A 21,014-nucleotide genomic window follows, 5' to 3' on the forward strand; every position below is an offset into this window, starting at 1 on the left:
TGCAATGCCATATTTCTTTTATTTAAGGTGGTGTCAGACATTTCATTTGTTGGTGGACCCCAAACATTAACTGTTAAACCTGGAACATCATCTCCCTATACTCTGAGTGTTTCTCCACTGAAACGTGGAAAGTTCCAAGGTAATAAGATCTTGTCCAAGTATGATATCAATTATCTTGACAAATATTAGAGTTTATTTATATGCACAGAATGCTTACAGCAGGGATAACAGCATTTACATAAGCCTGTGTTATTATTTTGCTGGTCTAAAATGAACTGCTTGCCATTTTCATCAATTTTCAAACATTGTATTTTGATGGAATGTGAACACATTGCAAACTAATAACACAATTGAAAACAGTAGCAATATGATTGCACATTTATAAATAATGAGTACATTTTTAAAAATGATAAATGGTAACAAATATCATACTCTAATGGCAGGAATAGACAGCAGCATTTTTTATTACAAAATCTGTATGTTTAATGCAAATCCTATAATTATAGTGCACATCATTTTACTATACCTAAATATTATGTTATGGAATATTCAAAGATAATAGAAACAGACTTTTCCTAATGTACTTAGATGACTTTACAAATAGATCTTTATGCTAATGAGGCAGATTTAACAAGTTATATGTTACTGTATGACTAGTTAAAAAAAATTCAAACACATGATAGATTGGAGCTAAAGTAATTGGCTGGTGCACCATTTAGCATTTGGGTGTGGTATATGGTTCCGACAGTCGGGATCCCGACAGTCATTAGCCCGACGTTGGGGTCCCAACTGGCCGGACTTAGACAGCATGGTGAGTGCAACAAAGCTCCTTGCGGGCTCACTGCGCTCGCCACTCTGCGGGCACAGTGGCTCGCTATGCTCGCCACCTATTCTATTCTCCCTCTATGGGGGGTCGAGGGAGAATAGCCGGTGGCCGTCGGGAACCCGACGTCGGGTAAATGACTGTCGGGATCCCGTCCTGCACCCTTAGCATTTGTGATAACTAGAATATCACTAGTAGATAAGTCTTCCCTTATATAATGTAACAGAGTTCAAGTTTGCCAGAGTGTCTAGATAAAAAAAATTAAAAATTCCCAATTTACCTATCATAGATAAAGAATATACCCTAAAAGCTATGCACTTCTTTAATATATCTGAGTACAGTATTGTCCTGGGAAAAGGGGGTATGCAGTTCTATAAAAGCTTTAAATCACAAGATACAGTACCAGCTTTTGCACTGAAAAGTGTACAAAGGCATATACAAACAGTATACACCTTACATGGCACATTTCTCATTTCTAATAGATTAGTGGATTTTATAGTTTTATTTCACTAAAACATTGGTTTGGCTTATTATAACGTAATTTTTTTTTATTTCTGTCTCGTACTGATATTTCTTGGGATTGGGATGGGAAGCTCTAATTTATTGTGACAAATATTCTTGGAATTAGTGAAATAATATTCTTAGTAATAGTTTAATTAATAATACAACACCATCTATGAAATTATGTCATTTGTTTTATGTTTATCAATTGGCACTAGCATATTGTTTTGCCCTTATGAGGGGCCTTTTGTTGTACGTACAAAGACATTTGGAACTGTTCCATACATGCAGTAACAGTGATAAGCTAAGCTGTTCAAAGGCTTCAAATACATCAGGTATGTCCAAACTATGGCCCTCCAGCTGTTGTGAAACGACAAGTCCCATTGTGCCTTGCCACAGGTTTGCTATTAGGGGTTGCTAAAACTATGGCAAGGCATGCTGGGATGTGTAGTTTCACCACAGCTGGAGAGTCACATTTTGGACATGCCTGAATGACATATTCATCTGACCTGTATATGGGTGTGTGTTTAGTCAGCTAAATGTGTCATATGCGCCACATGTGACCTGGTCATTCAGTCTGATTGCTAGACAAATATCTGGTAAATTTCACCCTCTACATGTTTTAACAAAGTAGATGCAGATCTTGTTATTCAGCCTTGTCTCTGATATGTGATGTTTCCTACTAACTGGCACCACAATGGCTGCACACTATAAGAAAAGAGGTGCAAGTGGAAGGAGATATATAGGGGGAAATTTACTAAAGGAAATTTGTAAAAAATAGGTGTATTTGTATTTAGAAATACACTTATTTTTTACATTTACTATCCCGAAAATACGGCAATTCGTATTCGTATTGATAGCACATCAATACGAATACGAATTGCCGTATTTTCGGGATAGTAAATGTCAAAAATAACTGTATTTCTAAATACAAATACACCTATTTTTTACAAATTTCCTTTAGTAAATTTCCCCCATAATGCCTTTAATAAGTTGACTTCTATAGAGCAGAGTACATGGCAGATAAAGTTTAATTGACAACTGTGCAGAAGTGCATTGTTGATTCATCATATAAAAGGCTAGGACATATTGGGTCAAATGTAATAGGATGAGAGATTCAGAAAGTGAGAGCGTTGATAAGAAATCTCCAGTTTTTTTAAGGCGGCAATCATTTACACTGCAAAACCAGTTTGATTTTGAAGTGTAAATGATTGCCGCTTTAAAAAAAAACCTGGAGATTTCTTACCAAATCTCTCACTTTCTGAATCTCTCATCCTATTACATTTCCCCCATGATGTCACAGAAACTTATTCTCAGATTTAGTAGCTTCACAGATTTGTAATGAGGTCAAATTATGTTATATATGAATTTTTCTGAAAAAGTGTTCTGTACCAGTCTTTTTTTTTTTAAATATAAAACATAATATTATGTTAATTTCTTTTGGTTGACTTAGGACCAGATTCAGTAAAGAAAATATTTTTTTTTTGTGTGTCTGAAACAAATAATTTTGCTATTTAAGGGGAGAAAATATATTATATTGTTGCATGTAACCCACAGATCTTGGTCAACTTTAATTTTTACACTGCAATTTAGATTTTGATGTGAACACACCCCACCCAAAGCTCTTGGCACATGTTACATCTGCCGTGCAGCATGGATTTTCCCATTTGCAAGCATTTTTGCTTTGCTAACAAAGCTGAATCGGGCCCTTACTCATTTTCTTAATTGCTATTACAATGTATTAGACCCTACACCTAAATTTCATTTGTACAGAAGTACCGTAAACACAAATGTACCCATTCATTCATATGCTATCTGTTGTGTGTTAGGTGTAATCTCATTTGTTGTGGAAGATGAAGGACAAGAACAATTTCAGTGCAGCATCCCGCCAGAATCTACAGATTGCATTGAAGCTGCTGAACTACATGAATTTCAAACTGCTGATGTAGGGATAGCAGGTATGCTCCAGAGGTTCTGCCAATATAGGATTTTTTCAAGTCCTATTATTTTTTATTTATTACCAATTATTTATATAATGCACACATATTCCACAGCGTTTTATAAAGAATATTTGAACATTCACATCAGTTCCTGCCAGCTCCCAGTGGAGCTTACAATCTATGGGGGTATTTCTGGTTGGCACGCTAAGCAGCGGTATTTCGCTTCTTAGCAAGTCTTCTATCGCTGCCCACCAGGCGTGGGACGAGCAGTGAGGTAAATGGCAAGTACAAGAGCCAGATTTGCACACAATATATGAGCCCAGGGTACATGCCGGCATTATACACATGTGCAGCAGTAAACACTGCTGGAGATTCGCTGAGTTTTAATAAGAGAAGTGTAGAAAAGGTAGCCAGGCAATGCCTCAACTGACATATACTTCTTACTCCAGAGTTTTGACTATAAAAATTATTAGAATGATAAAAATTAGATTTTTTGGTACTTCTTTAGTTTCACGGCGGCAGCCTTTCAGAATCGGCCTCGTCAGTCAGAAGCAGCGTAGTGTAGTCAGCGTAGGCAGTACATAGTCAGCGTAAGCGTCTCTGTCAATATCGGCGTACTGTTCCCGCGATTAGCGTAGTCATCATAGTTAGTCAGAACTAGCGTCCCTGTGCCCCTGTCAGAAACAGCATCTAGTTCTAGCATAGTCATCGTAGTCATAGTCAGAAGTAGCGTCCCTGTCAGAAACAGCGTCTTGTTCTCGCGGCAAAGTCAGTCAGCTGGTAGATTGAGTGGTACGCAGTTAGCGTAGTCAGTCAGCTGTTGCGTAGTCAGTCAGCTGTTATATTGAGCTGTACACAGTTAGCGTAGTCAGTCAACTGTTAGATTCTGTGACAGGCAGACGTATTTCAGTCATGGCTGCTGAAAAGCTGACACTCTTCAACCTGCCCCAGACTGAGGAGGAGTCTGTGGCATTTCTGCAGAGCCACAAATTCATGCCTGACACCCAGAACTGCCCCCATGGGCACCCTATGAGGCTCAGTGTCATATCCGCAGCAGTGGCAAGAAGGTCAGTGTCAGGGCTGTGCAGTGGTTCAGAGGGTGCCATCTGACCTTTGGCACCCTGATCCGGTTTGTCTTCTGTTGGGCAGAGGAGCTGACCAGCATCCGCTTCTGTCAGCGACATCTGTCCATCTCCCAGTAAACCACTGTCCTCTGCAATAACTTAATCTGGGAGGGCTGCACCGTTGACCTCCTGTCGCAGCTCACCGGCGAATTGGCGGCCCAGGCACCAACGTAAAAGTCGACGAAAGCCTGTTTGTTAAATGGAAGAGCAAAGTTAGCCGCATACTACCCCAGCAGTGGATCTTCAGGGGCATCTCCAGGGAGACTGGAGAGTGCTTTATGATGGCAGTCGAGAGATGTGATGCCAGCAACCTCATGGCTGCCATCGAGAGGCATGTGCAACCGGGAACCACAATTTATTCCGACTGCTGGCGGGCCTACAAGACAGAGCAGCTGAAGCATTCTGGGTACCACCACGCCAGGGTGAACCACCGTTACCATTCCATGGATCTGGAGAGCGGGGTTCACACCCAGAACATTGAGAGGCTGTGGGGTTCCTGCAAGTGGCGTAATAAGCGCCAAAAAGGGGACTGCGCGCCATCAGCTGGACTCCTACTTGCAGGAGTTCATCTGGAGGAAGACCATTGGCACAGAAGACCCCTTCTAGCGCATCCTGCATGCGCTGACCCTGCTCTCCCAGGCAGAGAAAGGCGATGCCGCAGAGGCAACAGCATCGACATCGGCTGCTGCATCGACTTCGGTGTACTGTTATTTAATAATTTTTTCTAGAGTCTTCTTCTTAATTTTAACTAAAATCAAGTTACCAGTTAACACATGTTGTCATTACTGTCCCAGGTGTATGATATGGCAGGTGTGAATGTGTTCCTGAAACACCCCCACTATCCACGCTAGCCCAAAGCGTGGCGAGCGCAGTGAGCCCCCGACCTTTTCAAACCCCCACTATCCACGTCGGCATGGAGTCCTTTTTATATAGTGTGGCTCGCCGCGAGCCACTGAGCCCAAAGCGTGGCAAGCGCAGCGAGCCCCGTGAGGGGATGCGGAATACATGTGAAGTTACCCGTGTCCCCTTGCCACACTTTATTAAATCAATTAAACACCGACGTGGATAGTGGGGGTACCAAAAGGTTGGGAGGACGCGTACCGCTGGCCCCTCGCGGGCCTCGCTGTGCTCGCCACGCTTTGCTATGGATAGTTAGGGTTTCAAAGGAGGTATTTACCTGTATGTAACATGGAGCACTGGCAAATGCCTCCTTCATTGTGAATGAGATGTACTTGCGTCCGCACCCCCACTTTGGAATGGAGACGCACACCCTCCAGAACCCCTAACCCTTTCCACAGGGTTGATATACCCTGCCGCAATAGCTTATGAGACACAGGAGCATCTCAATGCAGGCGCGTCTGAGACGCTCCTTCGTCTGAAAAAGATGGAGCGCCTCTCCACTTGCGCCAGCATGATCCCCTCTCCGCCAAAGAGAGGGGATCATGCTTAGGGATGCCAATCCCGGGGAATTCTTTTCAATCCCGGAAATCGGGATTCAAAAATGCTCAATCCCGGGATACCCGGGATTGAGTTCATCAATGTAATGATGAACTTTAATCCCCCCTCTAACCCTAAATCAATTTCCCTGCATTGTATTTACAAGCAGGCAGGACCTGGGCAGCAGACTGTTAGGAGGCAGTGCGCTAATGAGGAGGACCGGGCTGTGTAACGGAGAGGAGAGGACCAGGCGTGCGGTGTCAGGAGCCGCCCCGGAGGCAATGTGCTGCAGAGGATATGACAGGCGTGCGGCTGTCAGGACCTGGGCCGGAGGCGGTGAGATGTTGAGGAACCGGAGGAGGACTTGCGGTGATAGGCAGGCAGGCTGCACAGTGTGACATCTGACATCATGTCACACTGCGCAAGGCCGGGGTCAGTAGCAGCCGTGAAGGGTCTGAGTAGATGCTCAGACACTGCCCGGCATTAGATTTGCGCATGCGCAGGCTAATCCCGGAATTCAAGTGTTTTTAGGGCCAAATCCTGGGATCCCGCTGATCCCAATCCCGGGATTGGCCACCCTAATCATGCTGGTGCTGGCGGTGTGAGAGAGGTGCTTACTAGGCTTGCCAGGGACGCCGGGGACAGAGATGCAGTTCCCAGAAACACTTGTGTAGTTTCACGGCGGCAGCCTACGCTGATAATGTAGCTTAGCCTGGCGCCTTGAAACTACACAAGTAAAGCAGCCATTGGGCTACACTATTAGAGTAGCTTAGGCTGCCACCGTGAAACTAGACAAGTAAGGCAGCCGTTGGGCTACACTATTAGCGTAGCTTCAAACATAGAGTAGAGCTGCCGCCATGAAACTAAACAAGTACCGATTTTTGTAATATATATTCTTTGTACTTTTTACATACTTTATAAACTCAAAACTCCAGGATATACATTAGTATGACGGAAAGGCTGTGCCTCACACCACTGGTGGGAATGCCTGCCCCCTGCCACCCAGCAAATATCCCTACCGCTTTGTGAATGGTTGTTTTGCATAAACATCCATTTGCAGGGTAGCATGCAGGGCCGAAATCATTCGATGGTTGGCGATCATCAAATGATTTCTACACTGATCGCAAACCTAAGTCAGTCGTGGCTGACTTAGACTTGCGGCGTCTGGGTCAGAGAGGAGGTGGCTGATGTTCCTGTCTCTGCAAAGGCACCTGCACAGAAGCCCTGCACATGTGCATATGAGGATACTATGGGTACTGGATCAACTAGAATGAGGGCCTACATTCCCTAGCACATGTACACGCACACACATTCATTCTAGTGTTAATCTTTTTGTTGGGAGTCAATTGACCTACCAGAATATTTTTAGATTGAGGAAGGAAACCGGAGTTCCCAGAGGAAACCTACGCATGCATGCGGAGAATACACAAACTCTGTACAGTTAGGGCCATGATGGGAATCAGATCCATGACCTCAGCACTGTGAGGCAGTCATGCTAACCATCACACTATCCGTACTGCCTATATTCATCATCCCTCTCAACACATTCCACATCAGTCAATAAATTAAATAATGACAAAAGTCCCGGCTTAATTTGTTCAGAAATATGTACAGTACTGTATGTGAGGTTGTTATTGCCACTTGCTATAAGCTTTCCAACACTGCAATGTGTGAAATTGCTAGATTGCTGTCATGCATGTAGGTCATGGACATGGAATTGTGTGTTTGAGGGGGAAAAACATATGGTACGCTTTTTAACATCTCTCTTTTAGAATGTGACACTTCTTTGCAAAGGCAATTCGCTTGCCTGAACATGTCAGTCCTAAGCTATTAGCAAGCTTCCTCACATAAGATGAGAACAGAAATAGCTGTGAGAGAGGAAGGGTACATTATGCTGTCTATTTCACACTAAGGGCCTCATTCAGACCTGATCGCAGGGCACATTTTGTTTGCAAATGGGCAAAACCTTGTGCACTGCAGGTGGGGCAAATGTCACATGTGCAGAGAAAGTGAATGGTCATACATACGGGGTATTTTTAACACTGTCTGATAATCTGTCTAGATCTCTTAGAAATAAAGCATGGCTCACTCCATGTGTATGGCTCCGGGCGATGGAGATGCTATCGCCCATAGGGAAAAAGCCAGTGCTTGCACTGTCTATTCTGCTACATTGCCCAGATCACTCAGCACATATTGCGGGTGCTGAACAGCATGTGCAACGATGTGTGCTGAGTGATCCGTGCTTCAGCATGTCGCTCAGCGCGGGCTGCCGTTGCCGTGTATGTACAGGGCCCTTTGATTTGGGCAAGTTATTTTGTTTCTGTGCAGTTTAAATAATGGCTGCAATAAGACCTGTGATCAGGTCTGAATTAGTTCTTAACATTGTTCTTACAATCATGTCTTATAATAGTTATGTTTCTGGGTATTAGCTTTGTTGTATCTGGAGTGATGTATTTGTAACACATACACATTTTCTCATTTTGAAGTGTGTAATAGAGCAAATTCCTTTAAAAAATAGTTTGGTATTTGGAGAGAATTAGGGGGCAATGCTATCTAAATTAAATGCCTATTCCAAGCTGCTATATAGATTAGATTTTTTCTAATTACTTCTCAATGTTTTCTTTCCTTTAATTATCTATTAACCTGCAGCACAGATGCTCTTTAGTGATTTGCCTGCAGTTAACTAAGAAACTCAATTTTTGTCATTAATGTTAAGTGTGTTCAATATGTTATAATTAGAGATGAACAAACTAGTGGCAAAATTTAGCTTGAATGGAATTTGTAGTGGATACAGTACAGGGGATGCAGTCAAAATCCCGACGGTCAAAATCCCGACGGTCAAAATACCGACAGCAATTGACAGAAAGTCAAAATCCCGACATGGTCAAAATCCCGACATTTAAAATCCCGACATGGTCAAAATACCGACAAGGTCAAAATACCGACATTTAAAATCCCGACAAGTTCAAAATACCGACACATAGAATGTAGACAGGTGAAAAAGTCAACATGACTTTCGGGCGACAGGTCGCGAGGTCGACATGGGTTTTTCACTGTTTCTTGACCCGACATGTGCCGACAGGCGGTATTTCATGCCCTACCATCCACTAGGGCGTGGTGGGAGAATAAAATAGTGTGCCGAGCGTAGCGAGGCACCGTGCCCGAAGCATTGCGAGCGCAGCGAGCTATGCGAGGGGCTGCGGTTGACTTCCAACTGTGTCCATGTCGACTGTGTCGACATTCAGGTAAAAAAACTGTGAAAAGCCCATATCGACCTCGCGAGCTGTCGCCCGAAAGTCATGTTGACTTTTTCACCTGTCTACATTCTATGTGTCGGTATTTTGAACTTGTCGGGATTTTAAATGTCGGTATTTTGACCTTGTCGGTATTTTGACCATGTCGGGATTTTAAATGTCGGGATTTTGACCATGTCGGGATTTTGACTTTCTGTCAATTGCTGTCGGTATTATGACCGTCGGGATTTTGACCGTCGGGATTTCATACCGAATCCACTGTTGTCCAGGGTTGGACTGGTGTTCCAGGGGTACAGCGGATATCCCAGGGGAGTTCTACTGCCTGGTGACTCATCCCTCTCTTATGTGCCAGGTTCCAGACAATATACTCAAATGATTATTGTTAATACCATTTATTTATATAGTGCAGGGTATGAGTCATAGGGTCGACACGAGGAAGATTGACATGTAGTAACTCAACCACTAAGGATTGACATGCATCAAGGTCGACATGTCTGAAGGTTGACAGGGACATTAGGTTGACACAAGCATTAGTTCGATATGGGCCAGGTCGACAGTCAAAAGGTCGACATGGACACTAAAAGAGTGCACAGCTGCGCTCGCCATGTTTTGGGCATGCATACCTCTGGTGTGGTTATGCACATCTTAATACCTTTAAGAAAGAGTGTACAATTGTATATACTATTGTATTATGTTCTCACACACAAAACAGATTTAATCACCTAAGAGAAGATATAACAATAAATAAAGATAATTACAGTAAGGTACGGATATTTACAGCAAACAGATACTTATGGTAATCTACTGTAGATAGAGTTACTGCAAAGATAGTTATCTAGAAATAGTTACAGCATAGATACAGCCATCTAGATAGTGTTACAACATTGATACTTATAGCAATCTAGATAGTTACAGCATAGATACATCATAGATCAGTGATGGCTAACCTTGACACTCAAGCTGTTGTTGAAATACACATCCCAGCATGCCCTGCATCAGTTTTAGCCTGGCCAAATATTAAAACTGTAGCAGGAAATTCTGGGATGTTTAGTTCAACAACAGCTGGAGTATCTGGCATAGATAAGTATAGCAATTTAGATAGAGAACAGCAAAGAGATACTTATCCTGACAGTCTAGAGCACTGGTGGCCAACCGGTCAGAGGTAAAGAGCCGGAAAATATCAGTAGTCAAGCTAAAGAGCCTAAGGCGCGTGCGCCCAAAAAAGGGGTGTGGTCTATTTTGACCCCTTGGGTGGGTGTGATACAAATATGCCTCCAATAGTGCAGTGCCATATATACATATGCCCCCAATAGGGCCAGATACACATATGCCCCCCACGGTGCCGAATATGCCCCCACGGTGCCAGAAAGCTGGTATGCCCCCACAGTGCCTAAAAGCTGGTATGCCCCCACAGTGCCATAAACTGCTATGCCCCCACAGTGCAAAATTCCCAGCAGCAGCACTCGCCATTGTTGCTGCTGCTGCCGGGCGGGGAGTGGAAAGTCTGGCGTCCCCCTGCAGACATGTCACAGAGGGGAGGAGAGCACAGCACAGGACACCGCGCGTCTCCTTCCCCCTCACTTACCTGTGACTGGGCCGTCCACTAATCAAAGCTAGCGGGCCGGCTCCTGATTGGCTGCGAACCCACAAGCTCTAATTGGTGGACGGCCCAGTCACAAGGATGCACAGTAAGGGGTAGGAGAGATGCGCAATGCACGCTCTCCTCCCCTCACAAGAAATATGGATTCGGGGAACAGGCAGCGGGGGGATGGGAACAGGGACGGGCGGTGGGCAGCAGTGGGAGCAGGAGCCACACCTTACAAGTGGGAGAGCCGCGGGTTGGCCTCCGTTGGTCTAGAGAGTTACAGCTTATGTGGCTCAACATAGATGAGAATTATAATCAACATATACTGTATACATTACGTACGCAAGAGCCACCTGGATCCAGATTATCCATCATCAGACATCATGTAAAGGCCCCCATACACTATGCGATTTTGGGACGATTTCATCCGATATCGTCACTTTGTGCCGATAATCGGGTGAAATCGGCCCAAAATGGCAGTTGTGTGACATCTTATCCGATCCGATGCGTGGTCCCGTGCGCATCGGACCGGATCAGGGAGGTTGGACAGTCAGTACATACAATCACGTCCGACCTCCCTGTATGCAGACACCGGGGGAGCAGTGGGGCGGGCAGCGGGTCCCTGAGCACCGGCGAGTGCTGCTGACTGACCTGGTCGGGCAGTGTACTTACACATAGCAGCAGCGGGGCCGGGCAGCGCAGTGGCGGCTATTATATTTTTAAAATACTTGTCAAATGACCGGCCGCTCTCTGATTGGCTGAGAGCTCTCCGGCCAATCAGAGAGCGGCCGGTCATTTGACAAGTATTTTAAAAATCTAATAGCCGCCACTACGCGTCCCGTCCCCGCTGCTGCTATGTGTAAGTACACTGCCCGGCCAGGTCAGCAGCGCTCACCGCACCCGCCCCCACCACCGCTGGCTGCCGCCGCCGCTGCCCGCCCCCACCACCGCCGCCGCTGCCCGCCCCCACCACCGCCGCCGCTGCCCGCCCCCACTACTCCTTACCGCCCTGCAGCTCCCCGGGTTTTTTTTTACATGGGATAAATCGCATGCGATTTATCCCATGTAAAAAATGGCACATCAAGTGCCAAATTGTATGTGAGCCTGCCGGGCGGCTTGCAGGTAAATTGGGTCCGGTAATTTGGGTTGATATATTGGCCGATTGGCAAAAAAATCGTTCTAGTGTGTGGGCACCTTTAGAGACACACACCCTCCAAATCATCAATGGCCCATATGCTTATTTACATGCGATTGAGGGCTTTATCTAATATGTAGCCTCGGGGGCCCACCTTGCAACTCATCTTTATCAAGCATATCTTTGTACATACTATCTACTTATACTCATACTCATAAGGTGCCCACACACTAGAACGATTTTTGGGCCGATTTCTGATAAATCGGCAGATATATCGTCTGATGTTTACCGATAATCTGTAGAAAATCGGCCGATATCGGTCCGATGCGCGCTCCCGTGGATCTTTAGCTGAATCTTCTGATCTTACGTGCTGCACGAAAGATCAGAAGATTTAACAAAAGATCCATAGGAACGCACACAGGATCCTAAGAAATTTTTTTGGTAAAGATGTGCGCTTGCCTGAAATCTTTTGTCCAGGACAGACAAAATATTTCAAGGCTAATATATGCCCACATCTTACGATCGCAGATCTTTCTAGTGTGTGGGCACCTATACAGTACCTTGCAAACGCAGTGTGCGATTATTCATGCGCAATGACTGGATAACTGCTGGTAAAATACTGATTCATATGAGACCAAGCATTATGCAAACAAGTGGTTCTAACCCTGGGATATATTTATAGCTGGATAAATAGAGGTGCTGTATATTTAAACCTAAGTTTAAACTAAGTGTAATTATATATATATATATATATATATAGAACGTAGATACGAACCGGCACTCAGGTATCCAAAGGGTGAGTTGCCCCGGGTGCCAACGAGAAGGAGTGGAATACGATGAGAAATAGACGTGTCACTCCAGGGGTCTTTTTTCAAAGCTTTTATAGCATATGGATAAATCAGTTACATGTCAAAGTCAACGTTTCGATACTCAGGGGTATCGTTGTCAAGACAGCATGTAACAGGTATCAAACATAAAGATGAATCTTTATGTTTGATACCTGTTACATGCTGTCTTGACAACGATACCCCTGAGTATCGAAACGTTGACTTTGACATGTAACTGATTTATCCATATGCTATAAAAGCTTTGAAAAAAGACCCCTGGAGTGACACGTCTATTTCTCATCGTATATATATATATATATATATATATATATATATATATATATATATAATTACACTATATATATATATAGTACAATCGGACCGGCACTCTCCCCTCTCCAATACTCGCCCCGGTGCCTCTCCGGATACAGTAGATTTCTAAGAAAAAATGCGATGGCACTCCAGGGTCTTTTCAACAGTGGCAAACATGTATTTCACAGCATAAAAAATGAAGCCAACGTTTCGGGGCAACAGCGCCCCTTTGTCAAGGCATACAGTAGTGAAAAAATGCAATCAAAAAAATCTTTTGCACCGAAACGTTTTCATTTTTTATGCTATGAAATACACGTTTGCCACTGTTGAAAAGACCCTGGAGTGCCATCGCATTTTTTTCTTATATATGTGTATATATATATATATATATATATATATATATATATATATAAAGGAATAGAGGGCGCTAGTAGGTTCACCACCTTGTTAAATCACACCTTATGTTGGATCAAGAATGTGATGCACAATATAACAGATGTCCATTAAAACATTTTTTTATTTTATTAAAAAACTTTAATATCCATTTCTGTTTGTTCGGCTCATAATGGTGGTAGCATATACGACGCACGTCCAAACCCTACACGTTTCATCTAACAGACTTCTTCAGGGGTTAAAATGTACACAAACAGCTAATAAAATGACACATGTTTTGAAAATGTCCTTTAAGGTATAAGGATATTCAACATCCAAAAGATATTATAACGGCGTAATTGACGCATTTTTAACAGAAACCACACAATAGTTCAATGCCTAGAAAGGGGTCTACCACCAGAGCTCCTCAAACAGCACACTGTTCAATGTTCAAGGTCAATGCCTAGAATGGGGTCTAGCACCGGAGCTCCTCAAACAGCACACTGCTGTTTGAGGAGCTCCGGTGCTAGACCCCATTCTAGGCATTGAACTATTGTGAGGTTTCTATTATACTGCTGAAATACAGAGATCAACCGTCAATTACGCAGTTATAATATCTTTTGGATGTTGACTATCCTTATACCTTAAAGGACATTTTCAAATCATGTGTCATTTTATAAGCTGTTTGTGTGCAATTTAACCCCTGAAGAAGTCTGTTAGATTAAATGCGTAGGGTTTGGACATGTGTCGTATATGCTACAACCATAATGAGCCAAACAAACAGAAACGGATATTAAAGTTTTTTAATAAAATGAAATTTTTTTTAATGAACATCTGTTATGCTGTGCATCCAGGGCCGGTGAAAGCACTGGATGCACAGCATAACAGATTTCGGGAGTTCAGCGCGGCACTACCCGCGCTCCGGGGGTGTGTGTGTGCTGCACTGGGATTTGCTGGGGGATTGCCACACGGGGAGTTGCTGCTGATGACCACGTGGGGGGGGGGGATTGTGTCCCTCACACACCTGCTTCCCGCTCCTCCACCCTGCTACCGTCCTTGGCAGCTTTCTGCGGCACCATTCTGCTCTCCTTGGCTGCTCAGTACCACCCTCCAGTGGCCGACGCCCTAGGCAAATGCCGAAAGCTGCCTATTGGTGGCGCATTCCCTGTGTGCATCACATTCTTGATCCAACATAAGGTGTGATTTAACAAGGTGATGGACCTACTAGCGCTCTCTATTCCTTTTCTATTTGTACCTTTGTTTGTCTCCCACTAATAGGGGAACTTTATAGAGATGCTGCTTTCAGAATATAGGTGCACTTGGGGTCACATATATATATATATATATATATATATATATATATATATATATATATATATACAAACACAGGGGGCCCAGCACTCACTACAACAAACTAACTCACCTTAACATTCAAATAATCAATAAATAAATAATGGGGTTTTAGTTCATGAATTGATCAATGCATTTAAGCTTGCAGCCCATCGCTAAGGGACCCCATTTCACTGCAAGAAATGGGGTCCCTTGGCGATGGGCTGCAAGCTTAAATGCATTGATCAATTCATGAACTAAAACCCCATTATTTATTTATTGATTATTTGAATGTTAAGGTGAGTTAGTTTGTTGTAGTGAGTGCTGGGCCCCCTGTGTTTGTATTTACTAGAGTGTGTGGTCACAGGCCAATGCACCCCATCCTGGGAAGTGGGTGCTGTTTGCACCCCATTCTTAGGAATGGCGAGTGTGTTGGTACCTATATATATATATATATATATATATATATATATATATATAGGTTTATGTGGCGGCCCGGCACCCCTCCATCCTCCATCTCCATTGTACTCCATTTTTATTTTTGCTGCATCACAGCTCATGTGACATAACCGGTGCCATTTAAACCTAATCCTTGGGCAAAGAGCATAGATGGAAGGAAGCAAGATTGTATAGCCACAGATTCTGCTTCATCTTGTTTAAGGTCCAGCACCATTGTGACCCCCTGTAACTAGGAAAATAATGTTCCTGTGACGACACTTCAGTCTTGAATAGAGATAGAGAGGTCTGTATGGGCCCAATCACACTTTTTATTTGCAATGTTTACCTCCTTGATGCAAGTAAAATGAAAAAAAAAAAAAATCTGGTTACCATAAAAATATTGTGTACCTATTATGGTAAGACATTTCTCAAACACATCTGCAATGGTCATGAATTTTATTTATGTTAATAGGAAAAGGGTGATAATGCTGTGTTTGATTATCATGAAAAAGGAAAGTGTTTTATTGGCAAGATTAGCATTTTTACACCTTTTCTTTGAACAAATAATTACCAATTTCCTGATGACTTACAATGTCTATATATTAACCAGAATTCATTCTTGTGACTGGAATAAGACGTTTGACCTTTGGTTTTGGTTACTATATATCACAAAAAATTCAGAATACAATTACTGATCCATTAAGCATAGCTATAATACATGCATATAATTTGTTTGACATTTATTGCAGCTCTCTTTGGCGTTAATTGCTCTTCTTTGCACAGCAAGGTTTTCAGTCCCTACATTTATGTATTGTTTGATGTTTAGGAGGCTTGTTACTAGCGGTTTAATCAGGTACCTTGGGCAATAAACAATGTCATATAGACAAGATGTAATGATTAAACCCAGCAATTGTGTTCTTGGGAACTGTTTCATTGAGCAGCTGTATATTATAGTATTATTAATTTAATATCTTTTTTAATTATTTTGAAACAGGTTTGTATTTATGACAACTTTTGGAATCTGTGTACTACTGAGCCTGTACATAAGTAACATACCTTATCCAATATCTTTATGAATGTTTATTTGGGAAAGCATTTCTTCTCATATAACAGTTGTGTTCGGTGCATTAAGGTATTTCTTAAGATCTGTCGTGCAGTTTAATGTAAGTGTAGTTAAGGTTTTAGTATTAATAATTTTACACACCTAAATCTTCATGACAATTTTATTACAAATTTGATTGTATTTAAGAACTTTCAAAGTTCAGAAAGTTATTTGCTTTTGTCAGCAGTAAATATTTTTGGGGGGCCTGTAAAGAAATTATACATTAGTACCATAGCTTGTTTATCTGTTCTCCTATACACTATGGACCTTATTATGGTCGATGCACACCCAAGCGAATTCGCACAGGTGCGCAATATTTAATTACTGTGCATGCGCATGCACCGGGTGTGAGCAGCCATGGCGAACAGAGTGTTCGCATCCACCAGTGCGGGCGGGGTTGTAAGGAGGCGTCGGTAGTCGCACCCATGGGAATGCCCAGCGTTTGCTGGGCTTTCTCATGCTATTGGACTGATGACGAGGGTGCTGGGGGGCCGGGCAGCTGGCCTCACTGGATGTCAGCTGCCCGCCCCCGGCATCACCGGATGTCAGCTGCCTGCCATGTTCCCATCCAGGACACACGCAAGCCTGAGACACCTGAGAGATGTCTTAGATTTGCGTGTGCACACCACATCATTCCATGGTCACCAATCATTGACTGCAAATGGATGTTAAGGCAAAACTGAATATATATATATATGGGCTGAATATATATATATATATATATATATATATATATATATATATTTTTTTTTTTTTGGTAGACCCTGCACTCACAACTTTCCATGTTCCTTAATTGGGGTGCTCCCCTAATTCAGGTCCTCACAGCACCAGAGTCAGTATCCTGACTCTGGTGCTTTGAGGACGTGAATTGGTATCTTGTCTTGAGAAAGGCCACCTAGTGGCCGAAACGTAGACTACATGCTGAGTACATGGTTTGTCAAGTGGTAATGTACCCTTATTAAATTAGTCAATTTAAGACTGTGGTGAGTGCCCTCATTGGAGTTTCCTACCCTACACTGCTATATATATATATATATATATATATATATATATATATATATATATATATATAAGTTTGCGTGTAGGGAACGCACACCGCTCCTTTAGCAAAGGTGAGTGCCAGGTCGAGATATTATAAACCCTTGTTTACACATGCAGCAGATGGATATCCAATGCAGATGGAAGGACCAGCACATCCAATATATAATGCAAAAAATGAAAGTGTTTAATAAATCATGATACTCATCATCAGCTTGGGTAGACAGCAGCCTTATAAATCCACATCAAGTAAGTGGCAGCAGCACAATACAAGTCCACTCCATAACAGGTGTCCTGACGGACCGTTTCGGCGTGCAAACGCCTTTCTCAAAGGGTAACCAAATAATGACAAGAAAGCATGATCTTAAAAAGCAGTGGAATATACCACACTCACCAAACGCCGGGGCAGCCCATCTCATATTCCCGCCGCGCTCATGCTGTGTCCACGCCGTATCTCCCTGCCGCGCTTCCGTCCGACTGCCAGGAACCAAAGTTCCGGAAGTGGAACTAGAAGCGCTGGCCGGGTCCCCGGGGAACTCTACATACAGGAGCACCCGCCGGAAGTGAGTGGCGCTGCGTCACCGGTTGCTATGGTGACGTAGCGTCCCATACACAAAAAGGATCCAGTATAAATATATAAATGCAAAAGCTGGACACATCACCAGTGTCACCAATAGAAAAAAATACAAAAAAAGGGGGAGATTTATGTATACCCAGCAATGTGTTGAGGGGATAGCGATATATTTATATTACTGTCGCACATAAACCAAACTGGTGTGCAATTAAATCAGATAGATTAGGTACAATATCACCCACATTGCATAGGCTCACAAAAAATCCCTAGGCTGGATAACCTAAAGGGATGGGCAACATGAAAATAACACCACCGTAAGGGAAACAGAAAAAGCACACAAAAATCAAAAAAATGTAGTGAAACATAAGCAATATCAAGAATAATCAAGCAATAGGTCATTGGTCAAAATCAGACCTTAGGGACCGGTCAGGTGCACCCAAGGAACAGCTTAAATAAAAATGGACATATTTATTTCCTCATTAAGCCCTTGAGGGGCCAGGGATTGAAGGTTATAAATCCATTGGCTCTCGCGCTGAAGTAGACGCTTGTGTCGATCTCCCCCTCGTCTCAATGGGGGTATATGATCAATGGGCATGAACTTGAATTGGTTCATCTTATGTCCACAGTAAGCAAAATGTCTGGCAACTGGGGGGGTAGTGTTGTCCACCTTCAGCAATGCCTTTTTGACTGACGATCGGTGGGTTGCTATCCTCTCTTTCAGGGATCGGACAGTCTTACCCACATAGATCTTTTGGCAAGGACAGATCACTATGTAGATCACGTATTTCGTGTCACAGTCCATGCGATGTTTGATGACAAACTTCTGACCTGTTTGTGCATGCTGCCAGCTGCTACCCGTAATGATGTGACAACAGTTTACGCATCCTGTACATTTAAAGGAGCCTTTCTTTGCACTTAGCCATGTGCTAGGCCTGTCGACTCTCGGACTAATGTCAGAGTAGACCACTTGCTGTCTAATACTCTGACTCCTCTTATAGCAAAACATCGGGGGTTTCTTGCACATATCCCCTATCAGAGGGTCCGTCTGAAGGATGTGCCAGTGTTGCATCATCACCGCCCTAAGTTTGCCAGACATGATAGAAAAGGTATTTGAGAACATCATTCTCTCCTCCTTGGTCCTATCCTTGGTTGCCATACTGAGAAGTTCCTCACGGTTGAGTGCAAGGCATCTTCTTTTAGCACTCTCTACTTCGTTAGCATCATAGCCTCTCTTAATGAAGCAATTGCCCATTTCCTTAAGTGTGCCATCAAGATCTTGTGGCCGAGATGTTATCCGTACTGCCCTTAGCAGTTGGGCATATGGTAAACCAGCTTTGAGGGGCTGGGGATGGAAACTAGACGCTAAAAGTAAGCTGTTTCTATCCGTGGGTTTCTTAAAAAGTTTGGTTACAAACTGTCCATTGATTACTGACACAGAGACATCAAGAAAATCTATCGTGTCCACACTTGCTGTATGGGTGAACCTGATCGATCCAGGGAGCGAGTTAAGCTGCGTGACAAATCTCTCCAAGAGTTCCACTCCACCGGTCCAGACAAAAAATAAATCATCAATGTACCGTACGTACAAAGAAATAAATTTGGAAAAATTAACATCTGACATAATGTGGTTATTCTCAAAATCATACATAAAAAGGTTGGCATACGATGGGGCCATGTTTGACCCCATCGCAGTCCCTTTAAGCTGCAAATAAAAACTATTATCAAAAAGAAAATAATTTTTATGTAAAATAACCTCAATCAACAAAATCAGAAATTCAATAGCTGGACCGGTGTAGTGTACGCTCGAGCAGAGAATTCGTCTAATTGCAGCCACTCCCTCCTCATGACCTATATTTGTATATAGGCTGGTGACATCCATGGTCACCAGCATGCTGTTGGGAGGTGGCCCGTCAAGCTCTGAAAGTTTTTTCAAAAAATGCGTGGTATCTCTTAACCAGAACGGAGTGTTCTGCACCACTGCCTGGAGGTGGAAATCCACGTACTGGGAGATGGGCTGGCAAAGAGACCCTATGGAGGAGATAATGGGTCTCCCAGGTGGTGAGACCATAGACTTGTGGATTTTTGGTAGCACATAGATGAGGGGAATCCGAGGATACTCCTGCATCAAAAACTCTGAAATCCCCTCATCTATCCAACCGTTTGATAATCCAAGGCCTATAATGGCATCAATCTCGGTTTTGTATCTTGAAGTGGGGTCAAAACACAGTTTTTTATAGCATGTCGAATCCGAAAGCTGCCGCTGAACTTCTTTCACATATCCATCATGATCCAACACCACTATCCCCCCGCCTTTATCAGCGGGGCGGATAATGATGGCCTTGTTGTCACGTAGTGACCTCAATGCCATCATTTGTTCACGTGAGAGGTTGGATCTATGTATGTGAGACTTCTTAAATTCCGGCAATATATCCCGGCGGACAACACGCATGAAGGTGTCAATGGAAGCATTATTACTGGGGGGGTCAAATGTCGACCGTACTTTAAAGGGGTTGACATTAGTAACAGGAGTTTTAATCTTCTGTCTAGCAAAATGGTCTTTCAATCTTAACTGGCGATGGAAACGATATAGCTCAGTTTCCAAATCAAAGGTATTTTGTTTATAAGTGGGAACAAAGGTGAGACCTTTGTTCAACACTTCTAGTTCGGGTTCAGTAAGTTGATATGCCGATAAATTAAAAACCATTACTTCCCCTTCCCCTTGCGACTTTTGTTTTTTTCTGTGTTTTGAGCCTCCCCTTCTACAAGATTTTTTCCTCTTGGCCTGGTACGTGTGGACGTGCCCTCTCCTAAAAAAGACGCCTTAGCACCCCTAGGGGCTGGTTCAGTTTCACTCTGAGAGGAATCCACATCAGTGAATTCTGCATCATCCCTCCTCCTATTGCCAAAGCCCCCTCTCCAGTTTCTCCGTATAGGTTGACCTGATAACCAGGGGTATACTTTAGCATCCCTGTAGTCTTCCTTTACTTTCCTATACTTGCTCTTTTTGAATATGAGCAATTCATTTTTAAATTTGGACACAGCATCCTCCAGCTTGACAAGCCACTCCCCTCCAACATCATTATTCAAACTGGAGACACCAGTACTTTCGCACTGATTAATCTCCTGTTGTACTAAAATGATATCCTTATTGACTTGCTGTATTACCATGGTTGAGCTGGAATTACATGGACTCACGTTGTCACAGTATCACAAAGACAACTTG

General features: G+C 43.2%; 1 protein-coding gene across 3 annotated transcripts in view; it reads left to right on the forward strand.

Moving 5' to 3' along the window:
- Positions 1–21,014, forward strand: part of CFAP47 (cilia and flagella associated protein 47) — a 474,937-nt gene that overhangs the window by 288,396 nt on the left and 165,527 nt on the right. For all 3 annotated transcript variants that reach the window (XR_014470467.1, XM_083174330.1, XM_083174331.1), the window contains exons 50-51: positions 28–139; positions 3,154–3,282. Coding sequence is in view for 2 of the 3 variants with exons in the window: in XM_083174330.1 (XP_083030456.1) it covers positions 28–139; positions 3,154–3,282 (241 nt within the window). In the remaining variant the exon portion in view is untranslated. The remainder of the gene's footprint in view (positions 1–27; positions 140–3,153; positions 3,283–21,014) is intronic.

This window comes from Crinia signifera, chromosome 2 (assembly GCF_055691185.1).
Source record: "Crinia signifera chromosome 2, ASM5569118v1, whole genome shotgun sequence".
NCBI lineage: Eukaryota > Metazoa > Chordata > Amphibia > Anura > Myobatrachidae > Crinia > Crinia signifera.